The 18,708-nt window shown below is 40.8% G+C and overlaps 1 protein-coding gene across 1 annotated transcript; it reads right to left on the bottom strand.

The window, feature by feature from the left end:
- Positions 1–844: 844 nt before the first annotated feature.
- si:dkey-166k12.1 (organic cation transporter protein) lies at positions 845–14,834 on the bottom strand. The gene is made up of 10 exons (XM_060942881.1): positions 14,228–14,834; positions 10,904–11,007; positions 9,072–9,226; positions 8,766–8,934; positions 4,599–4,713; positions 2,864–2,967; positions 2,362–2,573; positions 2,051–2,159; positions 1,423–1,632; positions 845–1,311 (listed from the first exon to the last, which is right to left on the bottom strand). Exons 1-10 carry the CDS (start codon positions 14,519–14,521, stop codon positions 1,209–1,211), a joined length of 1,575 nt encoding a protein of 524 aa, XP_060798864.1. The 5' UTR covers positions 14,522–14,834; the 3' UTR covers positions 845–1,208.
- Positions 14,835–18,708: the final 3,874 nt, after the last annotated feature.

Here is an 18,708-nt window from a genome sequence, read left to right as displayed (position 1 = left end):
AAACCGGAGCAAACCCATGTGGACACGGGGAGAACATGCAAACTCCTCACAGAAAGGCCCTCGCTGGTCACGGGGCTCGAACCCAGACCTTCTTGCTGTGAGGCAACAGCGCTAACCACTACACCACTGTGCCACCCTGGTAAGAAGAGTTATTATTCCCAAATAATTATTGCAAATATATTTGAAAACTGTTCCTCCACCATATCTCATCTCATTATCTCTAGCCGCTTTATCCTTCTACAGGGTCGCAGGCAAGCTGGAGCCTATCCCAGCTGACTACGGGCAAAAGGCGGGGTACACCCTGGACAAGTCGCCAGGTCATCACAGGGCTGACACATAGACACAGACAACCATTCACACTCACATTCACACCTACGGTCAATTTAGAGTCACCAGTTAACCTAACCTGCATGTCTTTGGACTGTGGGGGAAACCGGAGCACCCGGAGGAAACCCACGCGGACACGGGGAGAACATGCAAACTCCACACAGAAGGGCCCTCGCCGGCCCCGGGGCTCGAACCCAGGACCTTCTTGCTGTGAGGCGACAGCGCTAACCACTACACCACCGTGCCGCCCCCTCCACCATATCAGTTCCAAAATAAAATCATTTTTATCCAAGTAAATAAATGACCACATGAACTAAAAATCACAGCTACTCCTGATCTGATCAGTTTAACCATGTCAAGTTTCCACTCTGCTTCATTCCAAATCAGGGTGCAAACACTTGATTGCACTGAAATTACACTGTGTGATACGTTTGTGGTCATAAAGCTCTGTTTGTTTCAATACAGTAGCTGAAGTATAGGCTCTACATGATCCAAACCGATTTTAAAATGAGTATACTTTCCAAAAGTATAATATACTTTTATATCGAGTATAAACATGAAAGGCACTGTGTTCTTTTTGCATACACAACAGATCAAACAGTGTAGTTTATACAGAGGGCTGATGTTCAGTGATCCATTGTGACACTTGGGTTAAAACCTCTGATGACACAGTTGCTTTCTCAACATGAAGCTATAAAAAAAAAAAAAATCCCAAAGAGACATTGACCAAAGATGAATCTTAAAAATAGTTAAAACTGTACAAATATTTGTCACAGTGTTATACATACAAAACACGTAATGGTTGCATTTTCTGATCTGAAACCCAAAGGTTAGAAAAAAAAAGAAAACATTTGTATTTGTACATACAGGCACATGTAAGTTTATGGAGACTTGTTTGTGAGGCACTCTAGTTCCTGTGCCTCTGTGGTGTTTGAAGGCTGGACGGTGTCTACAGGGAAATTTATATCATTCTCTGGAGTAAACCTGTACAAAGAGAAGGACAAAATGTACCACACAAGTTACATAGGCACTTATGTACGCTGCATATATTATGAGCAAGTAGTGTCTAGATCAGTGTTGTGTGTATGTAAACACCTCTCAGCATCTTGGACATGTTGAATGGTATCGGGGAGTGGTTTATTGGTCGTCTCTGGCAGGCCTAGTGCAAGAGCTGCACCAATCAGAGGGGCAAAGCCAAATATGACTGTGGATACAGCCAAGTTGCTCTCTCCAAGCAAGTTTACCATTGGTGCTAAAACTCCACCAATTCGTGCCCACATGGAGGACACGCCAATTCCTGTCTGTCTGTTGGGGGGGAGAGACTTTAGACTTAATATAAATGTACATAAGACTAATTTAAAAACACATGGCCTTTATTCATCAAGGTTGCAGAGGAACAAGGGCAGATTTGAATGCGCAGAATGATGTACTAACAGATCTGCAGCTGATTCATAAATATGTCGAATAACATCAAAACATGATTGTTTGGTGGACGCAAGATCCCACCCATTAGTCTCGTATTTAGATGTCTTAGGAATATGATATATCCTACTTTATCCTTATTGCACATATCAAAGTTGCATATGATCAAATCTCAACCTCTCGTTCTGATCTGTTCAACAATACAGTCATTCATAAGTCATCTGTGCCCACCTCTACACACTTACTTACACTTATAATACCAAATAGTTTTTGTTTTATATGAATGTGTTCAAGTAAATACCTAAGCACAGTTGGGAAGAGCTCAGCTGTATAAACATAGATGACAGCAAAAGAGCCTGTGATCCCAAACTTTCCAGTAATAGCCACAGCAGTCCTTACATTAGGACTATCTGAGAGGATAACAGAGAGGAAGGACAAGGTCAAAGAAACAAAAGCAAACAAACTACAGATGGTGATGACATGGATAATGACAGGAAGAGAGGGACAGAATGTAAGACCAGGAGAATAAGAGAGACAGATTGAAAGAGTGAAGTAGTGCTAGATAAGTCTCATTCCCAAAGAGGGGTAGAGAAGAATGAAGATGCTGCTCACTTTTTGGCACAACGAGCATGAGGAGGCAGGCGACACCCCCCATGGCAAGGAACGCACTCTGTGAGAGCCGACGGCTGTAGGGGAGGAAGAGCAAAACCACTGACCTAGCGGGGATCTCCACCAATCCAAACAGAAACTGATTGAAGTAAAGGTTTATGCCCAGGTCTGATACACCCAGAGACAGACCATAATACACCAATACAGTAACAAACCTACAGAGGGAAAAAGTGAATAAAAGACAATCTATCTATCTAATGTAGAAGAGATAAGAGAATCTGGAACTTTGCAGAGGAACTTTTAATCATTTTACTTGCTACATTTATTTGCTTAAACAGACAACTATGGACAGGAAGTGAAATCTGCACCAATTTACTTGAAACTAATGATTCTCAATCCAAGGCATGATGAAAGCATACATCTGTGAATGACTTAAAACAGTGAAAATACTATACAGTACATAGGATCCCCTGGACTGACTTATACAAGAATCACTATTACTGACCAGATGTAGAACAGGATGAAGGATCGTTTCCTCATCTGGGGAGTACGGACTAGATCTGCAGCAGAGTGCTGATTCTTCCCCTGCATCTCCTCACACTTGTCTAACTACAAGAACATCAGCATGGAAGATGTATTATACCTCTTCTCAATATCCTTGATGAAGCAGTTAAAAGTGAACATTTGGCCAAAAATTTATCCCATAAGTAAACAATCATTGGAGACATATTTAGTGTCTGAGATACAAGGAGAATGCAGCTATGGCTGACAAACCATCTTAAAATCTTAAGCAGACCTGCTTATGAGGTTTCTAGCACTGTATGTCAAACAGCTCTCTGTAAAAAAAAAAAAAATTTGGAGAAAGGATTGCTCCATAGCTAAAACAGTAGTAGTCATCTTAAAGCCTTTATTTCTAAGCAATCCACACAAGCATCAGACTCGCGTAGATGTGGTCCAAAGTTTTAAGATGGGATTATACTGGTATGTTAGAAGTGATACAGATGATCATATGGTTACAATTTGGTTGATGTCTTTATTTAATAAAACTATTTTGTACAAATGGTATTGTTACAAAACCAAGTGAGAGGAAAGTTTTATAATGCAAATGCTCATTCATTAAATTTCATTTTTGGCCAAACTCTCCCTTTAAATAAAGGGTTCTCAAAGTTTTTTTTTTCTTTTGCAGATAGTGACTGTTTTAATTGTGAAATGAATTCTAGAGATCCCCCCTATGGCTGTCATATTCTGGCTATTTATTGAAGACCATCCATCCATTATCTGTAGCCACTTATCCTGTACAGGGTCGCAGGCAAGCTGAAGCCTATCCCAGCTGACTATGGGCGAGAGGCGGGGTACACCCTGGACAAGTCACCAGGTCATCACAGGACTGACATATAGAGACAAACAACCATTCACACCTACGGTCAATTTAGAGCCTCCAATTAGCCTAACCTGCCGGTGTTTGAACTGTGGGAGAAACCGGAGGAAACCCACACAGACACGGGGAGAACATGCAAACTCCACACAGAAAGGCCTTCGTCGGCCGCTGGGCTCAAACCCAGGACCTTCTTGCTGTGAGGCGACAGTGCTAACCATTACACCACCGTGCCGCCCCTTGAAGGCATCAGTTTTGTTTTGTTTTTTCAATATAATATTTTTAAACAATTATTATTTATAGGCCAACTTGTTTTTAGTTATTGAGTTTTAGATTAAACCCATTTAATGCAAGTGTTAGGTATGCTAATATTTAGAACTAATCAAATACAACTTTGATAATGGAGCGTTGTGATTTCTATCACTATAGCATAATTAACAGACTACAAGTGTATTAAAGTTAATTACATACTTCCATAGACCCCACTTCGAGAACCACTACTTTAAATATCCCACTAGTAACAAGCGAGTAAACAGTTATGGCAAAACAAGCATATATTCTGTTTGCATAGCTTGTTTTACAGATCACATTACACCCAAACATGGACCTCTGGGACACAACTCGCTCCCAGTGCTCAGGTGATGCCAGAGTTGCCTTAGCAATCCGCTAGCTTCAGTCTGTCACTTACAGGGTACAACGGTAGCCTGATTGGCTAGCTGCCTCGAGGGGTTAAGGCCTGTTGTCATAGAGATGTTAATGGAGCTATTGAACCACTGGAGGTTTTTTTTTAATGAGTGTCAGACCTTTGTAATTTAAAAAGACAGCAAAATAAAACATGAGAGTGGTGAGAGACAGTCTGTCATACCTGCACTGTAGTAGGCAAGAGGCGACCATTCACTGTAGCTGCTTTGCGTAGAAGAACTAGAGCTTCCTCTTTTCTGTTATTTACCAACAGCCAACGAGCTGAATTAGGAAGAATCCTGAGGGATAAGAGAGACAGGGTGGGAGAAAGGGTGAAAGAAACAAAAGGGAGATTTAAGGCACACACACAAAAAAAGGAGTGATATACACAAGGGAAAACAAACGGGAGACTTGAGTACTTCTATTTATGATGTCACCAACAGGCCAGCCTGACTTCCCAGCCACATTAACACCTATTATTGCCATGTTTTGTGGACAACTGGTTGAAACACCTTGTTATCATTACAGCTTTTCAAAAGATACTACTGGCTGAATCATCTACACTCTGGCAAAGCTAGCACACAGCCTAGCTTCACCTAACCAAGTGTGCAAGAGTTCATGGAAGCACTACAGAGAAAGCACTTTACAATTAAAAATCAGCACATTACAATTAAAGCTAGATGACCTTTCGACTTCATAAAATCGGTGAAATTTTGTTCCCTCTGAAATTTGGTCATTGTGATATGTTTATTTCTGGAATATCTCTCTCTCTCTCAAAAAAAAATCCAGCCCATTCTGTGGCTGGGAAATTATTTAATTTGAGGGAATTCCCTAGCAAATAATGTGCATGAAATCGCTTGCTTTACACAGTCAAGCAGACAGAGGAAATCCATGTGTGCATGCGCAGGTTTACCTGTTTCTTATTCTTTTGCTTCTTCTTTTGGTTTTGACGGCAGCTGGCATCCACAGTGTTGCATTACTGCCATCTACAGGTTTACCTTGACCGTGCACTGATAGTTACATCATTCTAAGGCTACGTTTACATTACGTCGAATCAGCGGATCATCAGATTAACGTTCTTAAAACGATTCGCGTTTACACAAAACCGTTAGCCGTGCACACAGCAACACCAATACGCGGATACGCTCGGCTCCGCAGGCATCCTGCGCTCCAAATCACTCCGCCCTGAACAGCGAGTGCCCTCTGGAGGGTGCGCACTCCGGCCCTGCGCAGCTCACAGAGCGCGCGAGTGAAGTGAACAAGCCACGATTCGGGACTGAGCCGCTGTGTGTGAGATCCCAGCGCATATCACTTATTACTTGCAAGTGGAAGGATGGCAAGCCTAAAGACAATCATAACTACACAATGGGCAGTATTTGCATCAGTATTTGCAGTATTTTCATACTTTTATACTCTTTAATGAAAGGTGATACAAGGCGGAAGTCTGCGCCGTTTTTCAGCAGTCGCGTCACATGACCAACGCCAGCGAATCAGGAAGGTGGATGTCACAGTGACGTTGTCCAATGAGACGCCAGCTAGAGCTCAGCACAGCGTATTCGCGTATTCTCAATGTTTACACAGCACCGGAGCTGATACGATCTAGATTGAATACGTGGACGCTGGCGGATTCCCGTTTCCCCGCTTTTTCAGGGGGGTTAATGTAAACGGACAGTGCATCCGTGAAGAAAACGAGACAGATACGGTCTAGTGTAAACGTAGCCCAAAGGAACAGCTGATCACACCGAGGTGCTCACTGACCGCCGATATTTATTAGTTTGGTCCTGCGTTTCCTTTCCTTCACAACATAACATCTTTCCTTCTCGCTTTCCATTACTGTAGCCGGTCTTTCACGTTTCATTCACACACTCACGTCCTCCATTTTTCTCTCCTGTTTCAAATTTGTATCCCACAATATCTTGCGCAAACGGGGAAAGTCCACCATGTGATGCATGACATATCTTGAATTGGGTCATGGTGAAGCAGGGAAAAATTAGCAGAGAATTTAGGGCTACATGGCCCTAAATTCATTAATTGTTCTAATTAAAAAAACTAATAAAATTGGAAGTCTGTGATTTGAATTCAGTAGCTTTTGGTCCACTAAACAAAAATAATTGGGTGTCAGGGAAAATTCCTTTTATGACCTACACTTGAAAAATCTGAAAGGCAGTATAACTTTAACAATTTAAAATAAGGGCAAAAACACATAAATCATGGAATGTTTTAGTTAACAATACAGTATATGTTAGCACATGACAACCTTAGGTATGACAGAAGACCCAGCTGTAAACATGTGACAGTGTTAATATTGTAAAGTCAGCATTGAGCCAGATAAGTGGAGCTGTACTGGTTGGTTGCAAATTAGCTAGCTTGCTAATTAAATGATAGCCAATTAACTTACCCCAGGGGTTTTCAAAGTGTGGGAGAGTCAGCCCCCCCCTCAGAGAGCAAATAAACAACAGCGCCCCCCCTCACAATTTTTGTTGTTGCTATACTTAATGTTCCATTCGTATTTAAAAAAAATGGTTGCTGTACACATTTTTATTTTTTTCTTTTACACATTTTAAACATCTGTGCTTTTTAAAACATCTTTTTTTTTTTTTTACACATTTTAAACATCTGTGCTTTTCTTTTTAAAACATCTTGTTTTACACATTTTAAACATCTCATAGCATCGTTAGCTAGCACCTCTTGGCAGACAACACACTGTGGCAGTGGAGCATCTTCAGATCCAGTCCATGAAAATCCAAACTTTAAATAATCGTGGTCATACTTCCTTCTTTTTTCAGTCCCCCCAGGATTCCACGGGCCTTTTTTGTGATTGTTGCAGGCTAAAATGTCTGATGTTGCGGGGGTTTTCCAAAAAATTGCGATGAAAGTTGCGGTGTTTTTTAGGTTTTTGTTGCAATTGCATTGCGGGAGGAAGTGAAAGTTGCGAGAAATTGTTACAATTTTCTCTTTTTGTGATTAAAATTGAGTGATATGTTAAATATTAAGTTATTACCGAAAAACTATTGATTAAAAAAAACAAAGACACTGAGAAATGGTCTTATAAACAACTTTACCAATATAAAAGATTACCAGGACTACAAAAATGCAGAAAAATAGGCTTTACTTATCCAAATGCACCTGTTGGTTCAAAAGTTAAAGTGCATAGAACCTCACAGCACAACATGAAGTTACCTTAAAATATAATATAAATGCCTCAGTTTTCATGTAAGAAAAAAACACTATTAATACTAGTACTGTGTGCAGGCAGTCTCTCCTGAAGACTAAATTAAACAATAATTATAAACTAATAAAATAAATGGCTCAGGCTTCATAGAAGAAAAAAACAATTTGAACAGAATCTCACAGTATGATGCTGAAGCTGTCTAAACAATGGAAAATAAAATACCATTTTGGCAAAAATGTTGGCATCCATTAATTTCTTGTATTAAGTAAAAAATAATGTAAAGTGCATACAGTCCTTCACTATAAACATAACACACTTTCAGTAACAGAATTTAAGCCTATATAAACATTGTCTCGCACATGCAGTGTTGCCAGATACTGCTGATGTTTTCCAGTCCAAAATATGTTCAAAACCCACCAAAATGCATTAAAACCGCCCAATCTGGCAACACTGCGCGCATGCTGCTTCTCTTGAACGTATACACGGAAGTAAGGCGGAAGGTAGTTTGTCGATGTTACCTCAAGACGACGCCAACGATTGGTCAAATTTGCGGGAAGGTTGCGGTGATTGGATATAATTGCAACACCGCCCTGAATTCGCGGGGATTGGTTGAATTTGCAAATCACAACATCGCGAAATCCTGGAGGGTCTGTTTTTTTGCTTGGCCCAGACTCTGTCTCCTCACTCACTGTAGCTTTAGGTACTAAAAATCGATCCCTTTTGTCTCTGGCAAAGGCTAGCTGAAGTTCGCTAAATGTCCGCAATAGTAACTTATTCTGGTTTATGTTTCCTCACGTTGCGCCCCCCTGAAGAACTCTGGTGCCCCCCAGGGGAAGCGCACCCCACACTTTGAAAAGCCCTGACTTACCCTATTGTTTATATGTTTTGTGGAATATTTCAGTTGTGAAATTCTCTCATGTTAATAGGCTAGTTTGCACTGAGTGCAAGTTTGCTGGGCATGAAATGAGCACATCGATCCTTTGCTTTAGAAGTGTGTGTTTTTTGTTGTCCATTCTATTCTATAACAATCTTGCTAATTTTACTCAGTTATTTCACCAGTTGTGTTACCATTTTTAGTATTTACTATCCAAAGTGAGACATAACCAGCACACCAAAAAAGTAGAATTTATATTCTGCAAATATGGGTGTGCATTTGTATGTGTGTGTATATTCTCTCACCAGATGTAGACAATAAAGAGGAAACCTGGTGCCGAGATGGCAAGTTGCAGATTCCTCCAGCTTCGAATAAAATAAGCCACACCAGCCAGAAGCATATAACCAAACCCAAAGAAATAATCCGTTAAGATTCCAGCTAGCATGCGTCTCTTTGGAGATGTCCATTCTGTACCTACAGATCAGTTGGAAATGGTTGTCCGAGATGAGATTAAGGGATTTTATACTCTACACACTACAAACTAGCCAAATCAAGCAAAATCATGATGATCGATGAACCAAATGAAATTCTGAAATTGTACGGTTATTCACCCAACACAAAAGCATTGATGATGATGCCGGAGATAGAGGTTCCGATGATGAAGCGAAGAGCCACATATACCAGGTAGTTCGGAGCAAAGGCAGCAGCCACCCCAAACATTGTCTGTAAGGCAAGTGACAAGAGCAGGACAAACCTCCTTCCAAACCTGAAAACGAAACAGAAAAATAGTAATGGTCAGCAGAATTGGGCAAGAAGAAGGAACCTGCAGCTGTGACTAAAATCCAAGATTTCCAAGATCCAATCTAGGAAGGTTCCTGGACTGTAATGTCTTCAGAACTACAAGCCAGGATCAAATGACTAAGATTTCTAGTAGTATTAGCTGAGAAAAGCTGCCAACATGGGGAATGGTTTGTGATCAAATGTGTGTCTGATTTTACAGAAGAATAAAGTGTGTATATGATGGATAGACAAAATGTAGTGTTTTCATGAATGTGACGTTACATTGACATTTAAGAATTAGCACAAAGGTGTCTTTAATGGAATAGTGTTTGGGGTATCAAACCAGGGACGGATCCATCCCAAGAATCTGACAGATGCACATTTGCAGACATATTTTCACTAATTTTACCAGATGGCTATGGATTTTCACAGGGGCACAGAGCACGATGAGCCCTTTACAAAGAGGGCAGCCACAACCCGCTACGACCGTGGCTCAGCCCGTTATTCACCTCTGAAACCCCCACGTGAGCGTGACTCACCAAAAACTTTAATATGAGCCCTGGCTCCAGTCGCTCATGTGCGCGGGGATTTAAAAATTCATAACTCGGCCACCGAAAGTCCTAGCCCCACCAAACTTTACAGGCACCTCCCTCTCCCCAAGACCTTTCAAAGCAGCTAGGCTTGGCCTGCTACGACGGCAGCTCAGCCCATTATTCACCCCCGAAACCCCCAAGTGAGCGCGACTTGCCGAAAACTTTAATATGAGCCCTGGCTCCAGCCGCTCGGATTTAAAAATTCACAACTCGGCCACTGAAAGTTCTAGCCCCACCAAACTTTACAGGCACCTCCCTCTCCCCGAGACCTTTCGAAACAGCTAGGCTTGGCCTGTTATTTGTGGCGAATTTTGAATTTCAACCTCTTTCTGGAGCATTTTCTTGGTTTGACCTTGATTCTTTGTCTCAGGTCACACTATACAAAGCATTGTGAGAATACAGGTAACTAGGTCAGGTAAGCATTACCACTTGCCACAGGTGGTCGGATCCTGAACCATTGGTGTGTTGGTTGAGCATGTCTATAGCCCGTGTAGCCGGCTAGCAGCAAAGTAAACAAATGCCCCGTAACCGATGCCAAGTGGTGCACATATTTTTCTGACCGATCCAAGTGCATTGGTCTGTATCCGTCCCTGATCAAACAATGGTCATCAAACTAATTTATGGCTAAGCGGAACACAAATACAATTTGTATATTGTGCGTGTAGAAAAATATACCTCTGCACATCTGACATTTATAATACAAATTAACTGATTAATTATTCAATACTGCAAGAATGTGTGCACAAGAGAGTGAGAGTGAAAGAGAGAGAGATTTTACCAATTTAGTGTTGTCTAGCTTAATCCTGTTGGCTGACTGTCTGACATTTAACCTGTTTCACATTTCTGAGTAATGCATAGCCCTTGCTTGTCTCCCATGGTTGGTTTTAACAGAATCAGTTCACTTTCATCTGTCTCTCAGCTTCATAACACTTATTAAAGTCATACATTAATCAAAAACTACACATCAATTATAGAGAATTTGGACTGAACCTTGATTACCATTCAGGCTTTGTTCAAACATGTACTATAATGTGACTTCACAATGCAGAATGCATGCAATTCAAACATACCTGTCGGCCATAGATCCAAACACAATAGCTCCCACAAGCAATCCCAGCATATACAGGGAAGAACCAAGACTATTTAGAGTTGCCCTGTCACAGACAAGATCCCACTATCACACACATACAGAGATAAAAAAAATTAACTCCTTAATAGTTAGATTTCATCCACAAAATAACTTCAGTAGCTCCTTTATGCATCGTGATTACTCCCATTATTGTATTTGTGAAGAACTTTGAAACACAGTACTATTTACAAATCCAGAGAGACGGTTTTTATTTTAGAAAGATTGCAAAAGGTGTGTGTGTGTGTGTGTGTGTGTGTGTACAATCCCCACAGTTTTGAGGCATTTCCCCAAAGACCATTACCACCCTGAACTAGATTTGCCAGTAAAAGCACATTCTGGAGTGTTTTATTTGTCTTATGCAACAGCAATTTGCCAATGCTAACAATATTATTAGAGAACAAAAACATTATACTATTTATCCATTTATAGTTACATTTAATGTTGTGGAACATCTGCAAACCAAGAATAACTAATTTTTGCTTCTGTTGTAACAGTTATAAAATACTCATTCCCTCTCCTGAAGATTTCCTGTGTCAGAAAAGGAATAGCTTTACCTCTGACTGCCACAAAGACTGACTCTGGAGACTCCTAAAATTTAAAATAAATACAGTCATGGGAAAAAGAAAGTATAGCCTCCTTCAAGTCCATGTTTTTATTTATCAGAGCCTCAATAAAAATTGAGGCAACTTCTATAAAACAAACAAATACCCTTGGGTGGCAGCAAAAATAGATAGATAGATAGATAGATAGATAGATAGATAGATAGATAGATAGATAGATAGATAGATAGATAGATAGATAGATAGATAGATAGCTGAACCAATGTTGTCAGAACACTGTCAGAAATGGGGGTACAGTACACTGTAAACCCGAATAAGTTGAGTTTGCTTAAAAAAATTGAGGAAAGTGGTTGCCTTAAAAAAAATAAGTAATTATTAATGATTGAATTGAGTACCTTAAACTTACAATCTTCTGGTAAGTTTAAGGTACTCAATTCAATCATTAATAATTACTTTTTTTTTTTAAGGCAACCACTTTCCTCAATTTTTTTAAGCAAACTCAACTTATTCGGGTTTACAGTGTAGGAGTCCATTTCTGTCCCTTATGGTACAATCTACACTACTGTATCCCCTAGGGCTCATTATTGGACCTCAAGGTAACTATGTGTACTGTTTTAGGGCCAAGAAGATACATATATGTTCCCAAGCAGTATACAAAGGGTACAAATAAGTACCTTAAAGGGTACTGCCCCAGTGACAAGTATTGTACCCTTAAAGGTACAATAATGTACTTTATTTTCTGAGAATGAAGAGTGCACTGCAAAAAACTGAAAACTGAATTTGAGGAGAAAATTTCACTAGTATTAAGGAATTATCTTGCTGCATGGACAGATAATTTTACCTAACAAGACATCTTGGAATAAGTTGGTTACAATCTAGAACTAGTTTTAATAATCTCAGAGTCGGTGTCTTGGATTCTTCTACACTGCAAAAATGATATCTTAAGTTAGAATATCGTGAATATAGTTGAAACGATCTAGCATCTCCTATTAGAAGACTACAAGACACCAACTCTGAGATTATTAAAACTAATTCTAGATTGTAACCAACTTATTGCAAGATGTCTTGTCAAGTAAAATTATCTGTCCATGGAGTAAGATAATTTCACTAGTATTAAGGAATTCATCCATCCATCCATCCATTATCTGTATCCACTTATCCTGTTCTACAGGGTTGCAGGCAAGCTGGAGCCTATCCCAGCTGACTATGGGTGAAAGGCGGGGTACACCCTGGACAAGTCGCCAGGTTATCGCAGGGCTGGCAAGTATTAAGGAATTTTCTCCTCAAATTCAGTTTTCAGTTTTTTGCAGTGTCGGCCAAACTTTCTCCAAAACAATGCGAAAAACTGAAACTCCTACAGAAAACATTTACTTCAAGTTATTGTTGCTAGGCGCTTCCACATGCTACTGAATTACAAGGTATAGGCCACTTGGTTTCTAAATGTTGGTTTACTTTTTGGAAAACAAAAGACTACATGTTAAAATCTGTTGTGTTCTTTTGCTGTCATCTGAGGTTATTATTTATACAAGTTGGGAAGGACAGACAGAAAGAGAGAACATAGAATTGTACGAGGGTGTAATCCCCCCCCCATGACTTTCTCCTCGCAGAAAGTTTCATAACAATCTGTTAATGTGCAGCATGATCATACATGCCCCTGTGTAAATTGTTAAAGAACTGATAAATGCCATAGAACAAGAGAATTAACATAAATCTACAATTTGCTTTACAACAACAACTAACTGCTGTTATAGAAAATGAATCACCTTCTGAAAAATCACAATCTTGAATGCAATTCAATTAAATTCAACTTTATTTATATAGCATTTCTAACAGTGGACATTGTCACGAAGCAGCTTTACAGAAATCCCGCAGTGGTATAAATGTTTCTTTTAAACAGTGACGGGGAAAATCTCTGAGAAAATCTCCATCATAGTGGACATCTCAGCTTTACTAAGTTTTATTTGCATTTCTGCACATATTTTAGGTTTTTATTTTAATCCTCAATGACAAGTTTAAAAACCTGATACATTTGTCAAGTTATTCATGACATCAATAAAATCAAAGTCAGTATAGCATTCTTATTCTTCAGACCATGTAAACTGAGTCCATATTTTAAAATGAGATGATGGCTCATCATTCTATTCTTACTACAATAATAAAATTCACATGGGTTTAGAAACTATTTTACATATCCATAACCAGTCTTTTCTAAATTTGAACGGATTAAGTAGAAACAGTACCACCACTAAAATCCTGGTTTAGACAAAAGGATCAAAAGCTTAGACAGACTCATGGGTGCAGATCCCGGGGGGGACGGGGGGACATCCCCCCCCCCCCCCCAATTTCTGAAAAACATGAATTGTCCCCCCCAATAAAAATCCCCTAAATTATTCAAAATTGTACAAACAAATGCATTTTCAGACAAATGATTCCCTGTGCAGTACTTTTTGAATGATGTGGCGAGTCCTGTGATTTATGGTTGCATGGTATGAGTTGCATATACGGGCAAAAAAAAAATCACTTTTGTGTCCCCCCCCCCCCCCCCCCCCCCCCCCCAATCCTGACATCGGATCTGCACCCCTGGACAGACTGAAGATTCAAAACCTGCCCCAATATATTCAAATTCACTTTAAAACGAAAATCTCCTTCTCCATGGTGTGTGTGTGTGTGTGTGTGTGTGTGTGTGTGTGTGTGTGTGTGTGTACCTCAGTGACAGTGCTGCTGTAGATTAATTCTCGGCTGTAGACCCATCCGTGGGGACAGAGGTCCTCCTCAGTCCGGTTCTGGATGCTACACGAGTGACTGTAGTTTACAGACATGTTGAAGTCCCAGTGTTCATAAGTCGAGTTCTGGCAGTGATGTGCTGGAGTGTAGCCTGTGAAGACGCTTGCCATCATATGAAAGGCAAGAAATATTTGTGGAAGACAAATCAGCACATACAGATTCTTCTGATATCTCCCAAATCCATCGACCTCCTCCAAGACCTGATCGAAATTCATTTCTCCGTTTGCAGGAACTCAGTTCAAAGCCAGATCCAACTCAAACCCTCCCCGAGAGCCAAGTGTTTCAGTGTGAATGCCAGGAAGGCGGGGAACAGACGGGGTAAAAGCTGTTTATTCAGACCAACTTGACTTGGTAAAGTCAGACCCAAGGAACTGAGCGTAGGGGAGAGCGGGGAGACTTGGGACAGTCTGTATTCCCATAAATTAATTTCAACCAGTCAGGTTTAAATGACATCAGAAGTTAGATGTTGCCCTTTACAGAAACCTATTTCCTTTGGTGCCACGAAGCTGGACACTGCAGGAAGGTCTGTCTGTGCAGTTCAATATTTTTGTTTAAAAAATGAAAAATAAAAAAAAACTCCAAAGCAGCATAAAACATTAGCCAAAGTCATCAATTCTGAAGGTTAAACATGTTATACAATATGTTATACAATATGTTATACAATATGTTATACATGTTATACAATATGTTATACAATATGTTATACAATATGTTATACAACAACGACAAATAACCAGCTATTCAAATAAAATTAAAAAAGGAAACAAAGCTTCACACAGCCACTAGCACATCCTCATACTTAAAGCTAAAATGTAGTTGGAAATTAGGGGAAAAGTCTCGTGTGTTATGAATCCATAACTGTTTGCCTGGTGCTTAAGTGTGCGTGAAAGAGATCGAGAGGAAGGGAGGAGGTAAGATAGGGCGTGGGAGAGGGAGGGAAGTGAAAGAAGGGAGTGGAAGGCTGTTTCTGCTTCTTCTTTTTCTTTTTTATTGGTTTATGGTGGTTGGTGGCGGCATGTTAGTGGTTGGCGCTGTCGCCTCACAGCAAGAAGGCCCGGGTTCGATCCCCGTGGCCGGCGAGGGCCTTTCTGTGTGGAGTTTGCATGTTCTCCCTGTGTCCACGTGGGTTTCCTCTGGGTGCTCCGGTTTCCCCCACAGTCCAAAGACATGCAGGTTAGGTTAACTGGTGACTCTAAATTGACCGTAGGTGTGAATGTGAGTGTGAATGGTTGTCTGTGTCTATGTGTCAGCCCTGTGATGACCTGGCGACTTGTCCAGGGTGTACCCCGCCTTTCGCCCGTAGTCAGCCAGGGTGTACCCCGCCTTTCGCCCGTAGTCAGCTGGGATAGGCTCCAGCTTGCCTGCGACCCTGTAGAACAGGATAAACCGGCTAGAGATAATGAGATGAGATGGTGGTTGGCAAACAGCTTTTAGGTGCATTACCGCCACCTTCTGGACTGCAGTGTGAACCAGAACGTTTATTACACTATTGTACTAAATTCTCCTAATAATTCCTGTATCATTTAAAAACCTAAAAATAGCCGTATATCCTGCATTATCTGACCTCATCTGCAGCATCTCTCTGATATCTAGTGTCATAGGATTCCTTTGAAGTGTCCTTTTAAGTGTCTGTCTCTCTTGTTGAGATTTAGGACAATCCAACATCACATGCACCACCGTTTCCTGTAGTCCACAATGTTCACATCTTCCATTAACATGCTTATCCATTATGTTTAATGTACTGTTCAGCCCAGTGTGACCAAACCTCATCCTTGATATCATTTCTTCCTCCTTTCTATTTCTTCCTCTCATTTCTCCTACTTTCTTTTGAATGCTGTAGTAATATCAACCCTTATTTTTTTCGCGGTCCAGTTTCCATCAAATCCTGCGCTCTGATTGGCTGGCGAGTGGGTCTGTATCCTATGATATGGACCCTGGTTATGGACCTCTGGTGACTCGCTCGTTCACAACAACAACAAACATAGTAGCATTTTTTGTCAACATTTATCTTTTTTTTAAATAAGATTTATTATTTTTTTATAAGGTTTATTTATAAGATTATCAAAAATCTTGTAAATTTTTGCCAGCATTTCTCAGGAGAATAGCATTAATTTTACAGCATGGATAGTGATAACGACAGTGTTCACAGTGAAAGCAAGTTTTACTACCCTGAGGAAGAAGAAATAAAGAAAACATTTTGAGAGAAAGTTAAAAACCTCTAACTTGCTAACGCCGAGCAAAAACATGGCTGAATCCTGAATGACTCAATTTTGTATAAATAGAGGACTCCATAGGCGGCAAAATGTATTTTTTTTTCTGCCATGGAAGTGCACTTGTATACCGAGGAGGAAGCAATTTGCATTACAGCCATGAATGAGGATTCAAAATGGCGGCTCACCTCGGTTTTCCCTTTCGGGCGCTCTCATTTTCTGTTAGGATTTGGTAAAGAAAAAAATAAATATATTATTTACCAGCTTAAGGTCAGTCTATATGGTGAAATACCGTGACCTCGGCCCAGAGGGCCTCAGCCAGTACTTTCAAGACCTCGGTCACGATATTTCACGATCCGGACCTCCCAGCTGGTAAATAATTTATTTCCTCTATCAGAATCAGAATCAGAAGCACTTTATTGCCAGGTATGTAACACATGAGGAATTTGACTCCGGTTTGACTTAGCTTTCATAGTACAGACAGAAAGAAAGTATAGGGAAAAAAAACACACACACACACACACACACACACACACAGAGTCTCACTGCAGTGAACTCCAGGGGGAGAATCGCATTTCTACAGCGACGGCCTTGAAGGCAGTGCTGGCTGGAGAGCCAAGATAAGATTGGAATTTGTTTAGACTTAAAATGGGTAGATGTGTCCTTTTTCGCTTATCCCGCTTGTCCATTCTGGCCACCAAAATGATCCATTTCTCTTTGCAAAGCCATCAACTTCTCCGTGATGTTATCAATGTTGCGACTCAAGTTCTGAATAGCCACAGTCCGAGTGCCGACAGCTCTGCCCACCGCCTCAATCATGTCGGCAGCTTAGTGGGGCTTTGAACAGCTGCCACCGTTAACTAATTTCCTCGATACACCAGAGCAATGCCAAGTCCAATCAGCAAAAATCCTGTGATCATGGTTCCGAATAGGTAAATATCCTCAATGTCCTCCACGGAAAGAATCGCCAAGCACACCACACGCCACTTCTCCCAGGCATCCATGGTGTATCCGGCTGCAAACGTTCCGGCAGGACAGGCAGGTTCCCCCGAACCAGACTTCTCGTCGAGAAGATTGTGTCAATTGCGTGAAGTGACCAGTTGATCAAATCCATAATTTCGATTCGGAGAACAGTGCAGGAAGGGTCTCTCAGACAAGACGAGTCCGCAGAAGCAAAGCAGGAGAGAGGCTTGTCAGGAAGGGAGAGGCTAAGAAATGAGAGATGAGAGAGATGAGAGGAAAAAACACCCACACATTTCGCTCCTATCAGGACCGGAATGTGTAGGCATTAAAAAAAAACCTCAGCGTAGCATTTCGTGAAGCACGGAGAAGAATTAACACAACAATTACACAAAAACATAGAAAGCACAAGAGAGCAAAGTCCCGTGGCAGCCGTCTGCGGCGCCATCTTGGATGGCCATTCTTCCTGCCATTTCTTTCTTATTTCTCTTTTGACTATGCTTTTAACCTCCACCTTACTATATTTTACAACCATACTAATTTTTAGGGCCCGAGCTCCAAGGTGCGCGGGGCCGCATCGGCCTTGCGCACCAGTCAGTGCAAAGCCCTATTGTATTTGGAAGGATTATTATTATTCCCTTTTTTCCTGCCTCATTTGGCCTTTTTTGAGCTGGTTCCCATGGTTCAAAATGAACAAAATTTGGTACACACATCAGTCATTGTAACCGCTACTCAGCCACAGAGATTTGGCCCCGGGTGTGGCTCAGGAACTCCATAGCGCCCCCTAATGTCATGGAGTCCCCTGATCGGCATATAGTTTCAGCTACACACACCAAATTCGTTATGTATGTAGGGCTCCCCAAGACAAACAACTTTCCTATATACATGGCCTTAGCCACACCCAACAGGACATGAGGTAATTGGGCTTATATGCATTTGGACACATCGTCAATTTTAATATACTCCTCCTAGATGGTTCATCAGATTCATGTCAAACTTGGTATACCTGATGCCAAGATGTTGCTGATGTTAAATTGCAAAGGGATTTTTGATATGTTGAAATGGCAATATTATGAATTTTAATATCTTGCCACATAAACAAGAAATATGTCAAAAAGTCATAGTATAGTTAAGGATTTGTCTGAAACTTCTCAGGTTAGTAGATAACGTGATTATGATAACATGTAGACGCCCAATATGCCTTTCTGGTATAGCGCCACCAACTGGCCAAG

The sequence above is a fragment of the Neoarius graeffei genome, chromosome 16 (genome assembly GCF_027579695.1).
Source record: "Neoarius graeffei isolate fNeoGra1 chromosome 16, fNeoGra1.pri, whole genome shotgun sequence".
In the NCBI taxonomy this organism is placed as follows: Eukaryota; Metazoa; Chordata; class Actinopteri; order Siluriformes; family Ariidae; genus Neoarius; species Neoarius graeffei.
This window is presented reverse-complemented; position numbering and strand designations above follow the sequence as displayed.

What these genes read in the sequence shown, in the direction of transcription:
- si:dkey-166k12.1 (XM_060942881.1), bottom strand. Translation starts at nt 14,521, where the DNA reads ATGAATTTCGATCAGGTCTTGGAGGAGGTCGATGGATTTGGGAGATAT. An exon ending in CATGCTCGTTGTGCCAAAAA is followed by an intron (nt 2,160 to 2,361) that starts GTGAGCAGCATC and finishes TTATCCTCTCAG; the next exon opens with ATAGTCCTAATGTAAGGACT. An exon ending in CTCTTCCCAACTGTGCTTAG is followed by an intron (nt 1,633 to 2,050) that starts GTATTTACTTGA and finishes CCCCCCCAACAG; the next exon opens with ACAGACAGGAATTGGCGTGT.